This window comes from Oncorhynchus kisutch, linkage group LG24 (assembly GCF_002021735.2).
Source record: "Oncorhynchus kisutch isolate 150728-3 linkage group LG24, Okis_V2, whole genome shotgun sequence".
Taxonomy (NCBI): Eukaryota; Metazoa; Chordata; class Actinopteri; order Salmoniformes; family Salmonidae; genus Oncorhynchus; species Oncorhynchus kisutch.
Genome location: NC_034197.2, coordinates 14,786,493 through 14,799,387, shown reverse-complemented (window position 1 = coordinate 14,799,387; position 12,895 = coordinate 14,786,493). Strand labels below are relative to the sequence as shown.

General features: G+C 46.0%; 1 protein-coding gene across 1 annotated transcript in view; it reads right to left on the bottom strand.

Moving 5' to 3' along the window:
- LOC109869826 (nucleolar protein 4-like) overlaps positions 1–11,745 on the bottom strand; it is a 28,500-nt gene extending 16,755 nt beyond the window's left edge. The window contains exons 1-2 of the mRNA XM_020460094.2: positions 10,855–11,745; positions 309–464 (exon numbers count right to left, since the gene is read on the bottom strand). Coding sequence (XP_020315683.1) covers positions 309–464; positions 10,855–11,196 — 498 coding nt within the window. The 5' untranslated portion in view covers positions 11,197–11,745. The remainder of the gene's footprint in view (positions 1–308; positions 465–10,854) is intronic.
- Positions 11,746–12,895: the final 1,150 nt, after the last annotated feature.

Below are 12,895 nucleotides of genomic sequence, written 5' to 3'. Positions count from 1 at the left end.
ATGCAAATTGGAGTGGGTCTAGGGTTTCTGGAATAATGGTGTTGATGTGAGCCATAACCAGCCTTTCAAAGAACTTCATGGCTACAGACGTGAGTGCTACAGGTCGGTAGTCATTTATACTTTTGTCTCCTGTTGAGGATGCTTGGTTGTCTTAGTAACTACTGATGCTATGAATAAGAAATAGCCAGTCTATAAAAGGCATATTTTATGTGGCAGTTTCTAAGAGAATAGAAAGACGCTTTAGTACAGTCCATAAAGGATGCCTATTGGTGAACTGATTGTTTATGTTGGCTCAGTGCCAGTCTTACTGCTTTATAGGTCTTCTTCTGGCCAGCGTGTTTAGGTGCTCTACCAGGGTCGGCACCCATCTCCACATGCATGGCATAGATGATGTCGAAGAAGTCCTCCACCACTGCCACCCTCTTCAGGGACGAGCTGTCCTGGGCCGAGCCTGCATCTGCACACTGGAAGACAGAGAGGGAAAAATTCAATACCCTGCCTGCCTGAGAAGACAGTGTGTGTGTGTGTGGGGGGGGGGTTATGCCTGCATGCATGTGTGTGTGTGTGTGTTTCAGTTCTCTATGGAAAAAGATCTCCGAAACATAACGGTCATGACAATCTGAAAATATCTGAACCCCTGAGGCTACAGGGCTCGTAGTGTGAATGTTAACAAGATGGCTTTCTTATCCCAGCTTTGAGAACAGTGATGATGATTCAGCAGAGCAATATGGATCAGCACACAGGAGGGACAAATATGGAGCAGCTCAGGCAGGGTCCAGGACAAATCACCACAGGGTCAGCTCTACTGAGATGTCCAGTGCTACTGTCTGTGTCTAAGTAGCTCCCTGCTCTACAGGCTAGCTGCCTGTCTGTGTCTAAGTAGCTCCCTACTCTACAGGCTGGCTGCCTGTCTGTCTGTGTCTAAGTAGCTCCCTGCTCTACAGGCTAGTTGCCTCTCTGTGTCTAAGTAGCTCCCTGCTCTACAGGCTAGCTGCCTGTCTGTGTCTAAGTAGCTCCCTACTCTACAGGCTGGCTGCCTGTCTGTCTGTGTCTAAGTAGCTCCCTGCTCTACAGGCTGGCTGCCTGTCTGTATCTAAGTAGCTCCCTGCTCTACATGCTAGCTACCTGTCTCTGTCTAAGTAGCTCCATGCTCTACAGGCTAGTTGCCTCTCTGTGTCTAAGTAGCTCCCTGCTCTACAGGCTAGCTGCCTGTCTGTGTCTAAGTAGCTCCCTGCTCTACAGGCTAGCTGCCTGTCTGTGTCTAAGTAGCTCCCTGCTCTACTGGCTGGCTGCCTGTCTGTGTCTAAGTAGCTCCCTGCTCTACAGGCTAGCTGCCTGTCTGTGTCTAAGTAGCTCCCTGCTCTACAGGCTGGCTGCCTGTCTGTGTCTAAGTAGCTCCCTGCTCTACAGGCTGGCTGCCTGTCTGTGTCTAAGTAGCTCCCTGCTCTACAGGCTAGTTGCCTGTCTGTGTCTAAGAGGCTCCCTGCTCTACAGGCTAGCTGCCTGTCTGTGTCTAAGTAGCTCCCTGCTCTACAGACTGGCTGCGTCTCGGGCTAGCCTAACAGAGTGTTTCCTGACAGATGTCACTGGCTCAGGCTGCTGCTTCTGGCTCTGGGTATCATCACACACCCACTGGCCAGATCACTGCTGGGGCTGGGGCTAGTGTACTGCAGTGGGCCTCGATCCATCTTGTGTTCAGAGAATTAGCTGCCAGATTAGCTTCCCCTCAGCAGAGCTTCTTCATCCCTGCAGAGTCAGTCTCTCTCTCTGTTACACAGACTCTGAGATTGCTCCACTGCAGAGAGAGAGAGAGAGAGGGAGAGAGGGAGAGATAGCTGCGGCTTCATTCAATGTCCCCACCAGCACCACCTCATCCCTGCAGTCAGTGTTTAAAAATAACACCCCGTCCTGTACTGTACAATGCCGACAGCTCCTCCTACAGCCAACCCCCAACATCCACCCTGCTTCCAGTGCCGCTGACCCCGTCACCATAGAAACGGCCACAATCTCTCTCTTGGGCAGGTGTGCAGGGCAGAGGGTCATGTGACACTCAGTTGGAACTCATATCGCTACGACAACTGCCTTGTTGCTTAATAGCCCACTTACCACATGGGCTTTCTTTCTTCCACCGGGGCACCACTGGGCCTTCTCTCTCTTTCTCCCTCAAGTTCTTTCTTTTCCTTGTTACATTTGTCTCTATTCTGTATTACGTTGTTTTTCTCTCTTGTGGTGGTGTTCATTTCATCTGGTGTATCACTTCCTCAAGAAATGACTTTTATGTAAATAAATATGTGAACTGAGGTTTATGTACATGATGTACAGCCCTGAATAGAAGCTGAGGTCAATGAAACAAAAGAACGGCATATTATATACATCTAGTTAAATCCCTGGTACACAGTACAAATGTAGATTCCAAAAGTTGTGAGATGTCAGAGGATGTGTTCTAGGTGGGACTCAGTGTTTCTCGAGGAGGAAACACATTTCAGAAAGTTATGTCCGGCATCAATGAGGAATCTCACTCTTTTTATTATACTGTATATCATTTTTCTCTCCTCTGACATTTCGAATCCTGCTCCTGCTATCTGACATTTATTTAGCTCCTCCTCTCTCCCTACCTATGTCCCGTTCGTTCTTTCTTCCCCATTCTCCCTGCTCCTGCTCTCCCAAGTGCAAGGTAATGATCGTTGCCATGGCAACTAAAACCAGCTCACCGAGCGGGTTTGTTTTAATCCGGCCCGTCTCCTCTCTCTCTGTAGCCACTCTCCCTCCCTGTCAGCATGTTCTTGATGTAATAGCCTAATGATAATGAAATAATAATACTAACAATCCTAATCATCATCACTCCTGTAAGGTATCATTTTCCTGATGACATCATCATTATTCAGGACAAAAATAGTGAACAGGTCCATTATTTTCAGCATACTCCAAATAGGATCCAACCTCTTGTACTGCACATATTCAGACATCTACCAGTGTTAGATCTGCCATTGTCCTCTCTGACACTACAACATACTGTATATCTCACTAACCAAGATTTCTATTGCTATTATTGCCTCCTATGTCCTCTTTGTTTTTCAGTGAACTGTGGTGAAGCAGACAAGACTCCATCACCCTTGGCAGGAATCAACCCAGACTCAATCCAGCCATTCATTTGTCCAAAAGATTTAGCATCCCTTAGATGCGGTCCTGGGCCCAAGGTTTTGGTTTTTGCCCTAGCATTACACAGCTTGATCAGCTGTGTAGTACTAGGGCAAAAAACAAAACGTGCACCCAGGGGGGGCCCATGACCGAGATTGGGAAACACTGCCTTAGAAGGGTTGCAGATTGCCAGTGAAGATAAACAGAAGAACTCTTCACTTGCAACATATGCGCTCAAAGGGTAGTTTGACCATTAATTCACACAGTGTGTGTGTGTGTGTGTGTGTGTGTGTGTGTGTGTGTGTGTGTGTGTGTGTGTGTGTGTGTGTGTGTGTGTGTGTGTGTGTGTGTGTGTGTGTGTGTGTGTGTGTGTGTGTGTGTGTGTGTGTGTGTGTGTGTAACAACATGTTTATGTGTTTAAATGTTCGATCTGTTTATTCAGCATAGTCCACAAGGTGTATGTTGCGTAGCTGGAGAAGACCAGCTGTTGAATGGTAAATATGTGGTCTCATCAGCATCACAGTGTTTTACAGGAGGGAGACATGTCAGCAGCCCTAATCACCATCACCACATAAACCTATCAACACTCCAACTGTCCCTCTTCCTATTTCCTCTCTCTCTCCATCTTCCCCTTTCTCCTTTTCTCCATCTTTCTAATCCCATAGGACTGCTCTCCCGAGCCACAGCATACCCCCATCCCCTGCTCTCTCTCTCTCTCTCTCTCTCTCTCTCTCTCTCTCTCTCTCTCTCTCCCTGTCCCGCTCCAAACAGCTCTGTTGCTAGGAGACTGGAGGGGTTGATTCGGCCCGGCCCGGCCACCCCCACCCCCCCTGGCAGTCACACACACTAGCAGAGAGAGAGTCGCTGAGGGGAAAGGAGAGAGCGGAGGAGAGGAGCGGTCCTGCACACAGACGGTTCGGGGGGGCTGGAGGCAGCTGGGTCACACAGACAGGCCAGTGGACAGAGGAAGGGAGAAAACCACAGCAAACATCTCAAATGGAAAGGGCAATTTATCCTCAATGGAGGAGGGAGAGCAAACACTGTAAAGCTCCACAGCCATTAAAATATATACAGGGTTTACAATCGTATGTTTTCACAAATACTGCCGGTAGCAATACTGCAGATACAGTATAGCTCTGTGTAAATAAAATAGAACACATATTGTGTATGATAGACAACACTACACAAGAAGAGAGCTGTAATCATACGCAGTTGGTTATGGGTGGTGGTGGCAGATAGACGGAGCCCCAACAAAAGAGGGACGGTGGGAGAAAGAAAGAGGGACAGCGGGAGAACGAAAGAGGGACAGCGGGAGAACGAAAGAGGGACAGCGGGAGAACGAAAGAGGGACATTGGGGGTAACGGATGGCTTTGTCAACAGCACTAATTACTCAGATTATCTCATTGCAGATGTAACAACAGGTCACCTTTTAAAGTCCCATCTCCCCCTTGTAAATCCATCAGCAAGATAATGGATGCATAAATGGGAAAGCCCTGGTGTCCTCATTAGGGAGGGGGGTAGGAGGGGGGAGCAGCAGTGAGGACATACAGATGTGTCCTGCAATGCAGTTTAAAAAGGCTTTTGAAGTTTGCAATTCCCACTTTGACATTTCAGACTTTTTCCCTTGTAAAAAATCAACCTCAACAAAAAGTCCATTAATTATAATCCACATAATAATTCACATTTCCTGTTGCTGCAGGATTATTTTCCTGATGTAGCAAACTGGCTCAAATGAAGCTCCTACGTATGTATAAAACATCATCTCCTTGCCCCCCGTATTAAAACCTCTCCTCTTCCTGCCGGCCTCCTTCGTTTATTACCCCCTTTCTCTTTTCTTCTCCCCGTTCCTTTGCTCACTCTCCCTCAGTTCATAAAACCCCTTCATTAAATCCACATTAGGTCTGCCATGCTCTCCCCCTATGTCCCGTTCCCTGCCTCCCTCCCCCCTCTCTCTCCTTTTCTTTCTCTCCCTTTCTCTGTCTTTCGCACTCCCATGATGATCATTAAATGATGGAGCGTGTGACAGTCCCAATAACTCATCCAGGCCCTGACAGACCCCATCCCTCTGTTGATGTTCCAGTCACCACCCCAAACAGAACATCCTGATGTACTACACATAGGTTCTGCAATCTGGGCCTTTCATCATCTTTGTGTTATTGCTACTTAATTACTACATATTTTCTATTTCTGTTACAATGTTCGGGTTGTTAAATATTTGTCCAGCTACAGCATTAAAAAAATGATAGTAGCCGAGTGTAGTAGTAAGATTTAACACCGAGGCGTAAGGCTGTGTGTGTGTGTGTGTGTGTGTGTGTGTGTGTGTGTGTGTGTGTGTGTGTGTGTGTGTGTGTGTGTGTGTGTGTGTGTGTGTGTGTGTGTGTGTGTGTGTGTGTGTGTGTGTGTGTGTGTGTGTGTGTGTGTGTGTGTGTGTGTGCTGAGATCTAGAGCAGAGCTCAGACTCTCCCACACAGGGGGCGCCCCCAGGCCAGTTAAAAATGGTGTTAATTTATCCTCCTATGGGAGCAAAGAACTGTCTCTCCATGGCAACAGAGAGGGTGCTGAGGGGAGGAAAAACAGAGCAGCACGATCAACGACCCCCTCTTTGTACAGACACACACACACACACACAGTAACATACACATTTTCACTCTCTCACACAAAAACACACACTCGCATAAGGACACACTCCAATATCAAACTCTGTGCACATCTTATTAGAGATTCATTACAAATATATTACCAAAAGGCTAGGAACACATTGGTTTCAAATATGTAGGTCTACCGAATCCTCTTGTCCTAGAAGAGGCCTCATTCACAAAAATAAGTGGTTGCATCATCTTTCTCTCTGTATGTAATGTGTCTATGTGTGTCATCTACATCCAAAGCAGAGGAGCCTTGCACATAATTTATTTGAAGGGGCGCTGAGGGCCAAATGCAATATCTTTCATTCTCTGTAAAATAAACTGTATAGGGATGAAGTTGAGGAGGCACTGGAGACGCTCCCATATGGCCAAAGCACTGAAATAACCACAGCACGCAGTCAATCCCCCAAAAAAGTAGGTGAATTGGAGACTTGGTTTAAGAGAGGCCTTGTTGATGAAAAAACAACATTAAAACAGTACATTATATCCCGTTCAGCTTTTTATATTAAGGTCAATTCTCCCCAATCTTGCCAGGTTGAGAGTAAAGAGCAAATGTGTGGCTTTGGTTAAGGTATTTAGCATTTGTAGGCCTGATAACCTAGGTACAGTCATAACAAACACACAGAGACTGAATAGGAGGGACAGAAAGAAAGGCTAGATTATGCTGGAGTTGTGCCATGCAAAACTGTTAGCATTAATGCAAATGGTGTTGAATGAAAGGAGCACTATTCTTTTGACTCCGTGCCCTCCTAACAGAGGGGAGCTCTCAGGAGACGTGGAATAATTAATCAGATAATAATGATGACGCTCCTGCTCCATTTTGATGGCAGAACACAAACGTTCCCTGTCTGTCTCGGACGGGACATCCTCAACCACTCCCACACCTCTCACCTGTTCCTTCCTATTGTTTTTCATCAAGTTACAATACTCCATTTACTGGGTCTACAGCTCTCCCAGGGAGAAAGGTTCATAGAGCATTGTCGACGTCAATGAACCCTTTATGCCCTTTGATGACAGCACTTCCCACAGCATCTTACACGTGGAGTCCCATACCTGAGGCTGTGCTGTGTGTGTGTGTGTGTGGTGAGAAAGTCCTACCAAATCCAGATTGTGAATGAGGGATAGGGATATGTAAAGGTTTCCCGTTGGCATGGCAACTAAAAAGCAACCGCTCTCATCCGTTAATATTTTCCGGAGCCATATTTAGAGCAACAAGAGAGAAATGAACACAACATTCCGCTTAGAAATGGAGGGCACACCTATAGCTCAATAAATGATTATGTGTGCAAACCAGATTGGTGCTAGACTGTATTATATACGGTGGCAGAGTATCTGTCGGTGTACAATAAATCTCTGCTATTAATAATGTAAAACAAAAAAAACGACAGGCCGATATGAATCAATGAATCTAGTAATGGTAACGTGTGAATGTACCACTACAGTGGGCATGTCTGCAGTAGTGTATGACTGCAGAACATCTCACCGTGCCGTGGTCTATCAATTGTTATATTCTCCTCCTCACTGTCTGGGCTCTAATCAGGACATAATGAGAGCAAAAGCAGGTTGCATCCCCACACTGAGGCCTGCTGATATTGTCTAAGCACTGCTCAGGCTCTCAGACATACAGACGGAGAGCGAGAGAAAGGACTCGGGATATAGACAGAGAGAGAGAGAGAGTGTGTGAAAGGGAAAGAGAGAGAGAAATTCCAAACAATCCCATCAGCTGTCTGAAATGTAGTTTGCACTAGGCTCGTGCTACAAAACTCTTTAAAACCCCCATTCCCTTTAGTCAGTGTCTGTCTCTTTCCTTCCACTACTGGACTAACCTGTATAACTCCCTCTGTGTTTACACCAACTGAAAAAAGGTTCCTGTCTGCCCATCAACCACTAGCCATGCAACCCTTGCCCCCATCCCCAACCAACCTCCCCCTCATTTAGCCCCCCTGCCTGCGCCCTCAGTGAAACTTGGCACACCCCAGGAGCAGCTGCAGAGGGGCCTCCCAACGCCACACTCTGAAAACACGCCCCCCCCCACCACACAGGAGGGGCACTGAGGGTGTTGGGCGTTGTGGTTTTGTACTCTCTCTCTGTGTGTGTGTATGCGTGTGTGTGTGTGTGTGTGTGTGTGTGTGTGTGTGTGTGTGTGTGTGTGTGTGTGTGCGTGCGTGTGCGTGTGTGCGTGTGTGTGTGTGTGTGTGTGTGTGTGTGTGTGTGTGTGTGTGTGTGTGTGTGTGTGTGTGTGTGTGCGTGCGTGCGTGCGTGCGTGCGTGTGCGTGTGTGCGTGTGTGCGTGTGTGCGTGCGTGTGCGTGTGTGCGTGTGTACTTTTTTACAGTATAAAACAATCAATCCTTACACAGTACTTGCTTTGAAACCATATTTATATTACAGTAGGTGTACTGTAATATGAAATACAGAATTTGACTTGCCACCGAGCTGCCTGTAAATTACTGTCAAATTCATGGCAACCCCTTTACAGTGTACCCAATCTCTGTATCTTGTACACATTTATATTTGGGTGGCACAGTGGTGTAGGCTTCAAGCGGACAGTGAGAGAATGAAGAAGAGAGAGAGAGAGATCTGAGGACTGATAGCACATGACCATTAAATGACTGATACACTATCTACCACTCAGCAAGGGAACAGTCAAAGACGACATACTACCGGATGACAGACAAGAGAACACACACACAAATCACCTCCACGCTCACATTGATACACATTGACCATTCTTGCATCTAATTGCACCTCTACTTCACTATTTGACTTTCCACCTCCCACTTTCATTAATGATGAAATGACTGCCTTGTGTTTGCTTTTGTTGTTCTATTTGTTGTCTAGTTTTACACAAGTGGGGGTTGGACATGGGGGAGTCCCCTGCTGTGTCCCATCAATAACTAGAGGTACATACTATTCAGGAAGAGTTTCCTTCCATATAGTAGAACTAGAAATGACATATAGGAGTCTTTAACATCATTGGCATACTATTCTCAGACATGCATGTTAGAGGTAGAAAACAGTGTCCCGCCCAGGCGCTAACCTTTTATTACTGTAGAACAAGGACATTTACAAACTTGGCCCTCACAGAGTGGCATCAGCTATTTCTGGGTTTGTGCATAAAGCTGTGTCAAAACAAGAGGCTTTTGCCCACAAGCAATGTAGAATGGATAAAGTGTTGAAAACTGAGACATCTCAGAACTATAATATGACACAATGAAAAGTAAAGTGTAGATTAATACCTGTGCGTAATAAATGTTGTGGTAAACACAAAAAGGCTATTTAGCTCTCCATCATCCAAGATACAAAAGAGAAAGAACAACTCAACTAAATCTCCAACTCTAGATGCACCTGCCAAGAGTCTCAATCATGAGAAACGATCTAGTCTATAGGACCAGGTGCAGTTAGGTATTTCAGCCAAAAAAATAAAGGCTACACATTAATACAGGTAAAACACCTGAGGAAGGATCGATCAAATAATCCACGCCTCAATCTAATAAACTACACCTCAGCGGGTCTGATATTCAAAACTGTTCTTGTAATTTGAGTCTATTGTTCACACTAATCTTGAGGGTCCTTGGAGAGCTTGTCCCAACACCATGGTGGGGGTTGGTGTGATTCCCCGAAGGCATCATATAAAATGGTGTCCGTCTCAACTGGCACTGAACAAACACACACACAACCTCTATCCTGTGCCTATAAAGAGTGTTTTCTTCAACTTTGGTCAATCAGCCTAGATAATCAATCTATCAGATAGGATATTCATCCATCTACATTTCCAACCCCAAGTAGCCTATAGCCTACCTAAATAAATCATTTACAATTTCACCTCAGATTAACACATGGTTAACAAAAATTGTAATACATTTAAGCTATATTTCACGAGCTTATCATATGGTGAAATCATTCAAATGTCAATTCTAAGCAGCAGTGGTTTTAACTTTGATAGAGGCAGGATGCCGCTATATGCATCTGCTGGATAGTCTTCTCTTTTGTTCCCACCGGAGACCCTCACAGGGATCAAATACGCACGGTGGTTTTACGTCCAACATAGTACAAATGCAATATATCACTTTTATTTATTCATAAGCATACATCAAAATAGAACGTTTTATGAATGTGGATAAATGTATTAAGTCATGAAAATACATGCAAGTGTAGGAACTATGCAGGTATGAATTGGTTACCAGAGCAACGAGTGCCTGTGGAACGATCCGCATCTATCCTGCACTGGGCAATGTAAAGTTGCGGGGTGCACACATAACTACGCGGATTGACACCGTGGATAGTTTTGCTTTGCTAGCATGTGCACGTAAGTTATTGTATTCTTGTCAATATAAATTACTGTTTGTCAATTAGTACAAGACATTAGAACGAAAAAATAATGTGTGGTGCTGCGCATTTACCCATCCCCTTGGAAAGCCGGATGGGATTTAGTGGATTTATGCTTTAGGGCTATCATACGAGGTAAAGGGGAACATGATCAATTATTTTGTTAATCTATAAACCCTCACCTCCCCCTTCCATACAATGTCCTCCTCTAAGGGATACACCAAGCACCCCGGCATCTCCACAATTTGGGCACGCCGCTCGCTGGCACCCAATGTATGCGCGCACACTCAATTGTCCTACATGTCAGGAGTCTGGACAAGACATACTTTTTATGTTGTGAATGGGCTATTAACTCATAAATAGTGCTTAGTAGCATAGCGTTCCGTTGACAGGACATTAAACGAGTCATTTGCCAGACGACCACAGAATGATACCCCACACTGGCGATGTTGCTTCTATAGGCACCGGCGTTGCTATGGCAGCTGGGGATGGGAGTGTGACTGCTCTGTTGAAAGGATGAGAGTCGGTCAAACCGAGCTTTCTGTGAATAGGTTGGGGTCAAGGGGGAAAGCCAAACGCTGAAAAGTTGTAATCAAATAGGTTATGACAGGTGCATGTGGTTGTGGTGAAATCTAATAGGTTTCATTGACGATAACAGGACGTCTCATGCGCGCGCACGCGGGCGCAAACACACACACACTTTACCGTTGACTTGTCACACACACATACACACACACACACTTTACCGTTGACTTGACTGGGACATATAGGACGGGCTTCCCTGACGCTCCTTTCTTGTGCTCTCCCAGAATGTTGCTCCCGACCTGAAACCCTTTCGACTTCACCCAAAATTTGAATTTGGCATTGATGTGGCTATTGTCGACATACATGCCGTCCGACTCTTCGTTTTGCAACAGTGTCTGCATGATTTTGTTGTATTTTCGCCGGGTGACGGTCTTTGTTTTACCCGAGTCCCCATATGTCCGGAGGCACCAGTCCTGAAATTCACTGAACATCTCCGCTCCTAAAACGACGGGACTCCGGCTCCTTTTCGTTACATCCGTGCATGATGATTTTTTTGTTGCCATAGCGTTCGATCTTATAACCCGTTTGGCTCTTCAAATAATAAAATAGCTATTATGCAGGTTTCCCCCTCCTCTCCCGTCCCGCGTCGAGGAGGATGGTTCCGCAACTACGATGGCTTTATCCCCTTCCTTGTCAGCTGGAATAAAGGCGTAGGAAACTGATTCGGGCAGCCGCACACCTGTTTGCAGAGACTATTCGCCTGCTGTCCCGAACCGCAACGGCAAAATGTCACTTGCTCACATCATCCACTGAGGAACTGAGGGAGGGGGGCTGTCCTATAGAGCGGGTATCTCCCACCTGTGCGCAAACGGTCTCTTGACTGGAGGCTGAGATATGGAGAGGAAAAACACAGTGCTGCTCACCAAACAACAAAGAACACAGGGGAGGCATAGATGGAAAAATACGTTGAACTGTGGTTGTCTATTGACTTACTTTTAGACATTCGGCACAATTTTTGGTCAGAGCTGATGCAGAATCAAGTGAAAACCATGACAATTCTCAAACATTTAGACCTAATCGGAATAGAGCCATGTAGGCTATCTGATAATCAATCACGCGCACCGCAACCTTGCGCAACCGGGATTGTTTCTCTGCTTCCCACCTGTTTGAATGGGACCTGCGCGTGCACCAGCCTGAACCGCTTCGGACGTTCCGTCGAAATATATATTCTCAAAGAAGCAATAGGCTATAAAGACAACCTCGAAAACCAAGCATTTTAGGCTAATTTAAATGCGTTTTCTGAAAGGGAATGATAGATTACAAAGCAGTAGCCTAATCGTAGAGAGAAAATGTCAGATGGCCTACACAAACGACGCCGGTGCTCCAATGTGGATTTTCCTCAAATATGAATTAGACATATTACACCCTGTGCGTTTGGTGGTCATGAAAAAAACAGCCTCTCCACTAGCAAAAATAAACTGACATCAGGCCAGGTCTGGACATAATACTAAATTGTAGGCCTTAAAATAGGCCTTAAAATATTCTATCACATGTGCATCTGCCCCCCCCCATCAACTCTGTCTTTCTGTGTGCTATTCCACCCACATTGACACAAGAAAATCCAAGGCGTTCAATATACTCAGATCTGAGTTAAAATGCTCTTTAGGCTCTCTGGCATCTTTTTAATGTGTCACTGTGCTCTGTGTAGGTCTACATTTTAGCATGCCTGTCTAGTGTCCTATAATGTTCCCCTGTGTGTTCTCTGTACCCATATGTGTGTGAGTTCTCCTGGCCTCTGTATAGGACCATGCTGGGACTGCTGCTGGTGGTGACTGCTGCTGTTGCCATGACAGCAGCACAGCAGAGGCTCCAGCTGTGCAGAGCAGAGTGGAGGGTGAGTGGGATGCCCCATCCTCATCTCTCCATCCTCCCTCTCTGACTCACAATGGAATTCTGGACAATAGTCCCACCCCTCTGCTCTCACTTCCTCATCCTCCCACTGAATAATGACCAGCTTCAGCTGAATCGATAGGTCCCAGGCCAAGCAAAAATGTGTTTGTGTGTGTGAATTACCCAGCCCCAAACAGACAAGGCTATTTATTTTAGTTTCATCATGTGGTATTTGATAGATATCTCTCTGGCGGGACTGGCTTGCATTAGTGATGGGTGAGTGGATTAGCTAGCCCACTGAAAGGTCCGGCTCAAGGCTACATAAGTCCCGGCATCTGCTGGGGACATGATTTGAGTAGGAATGTTAGGCTG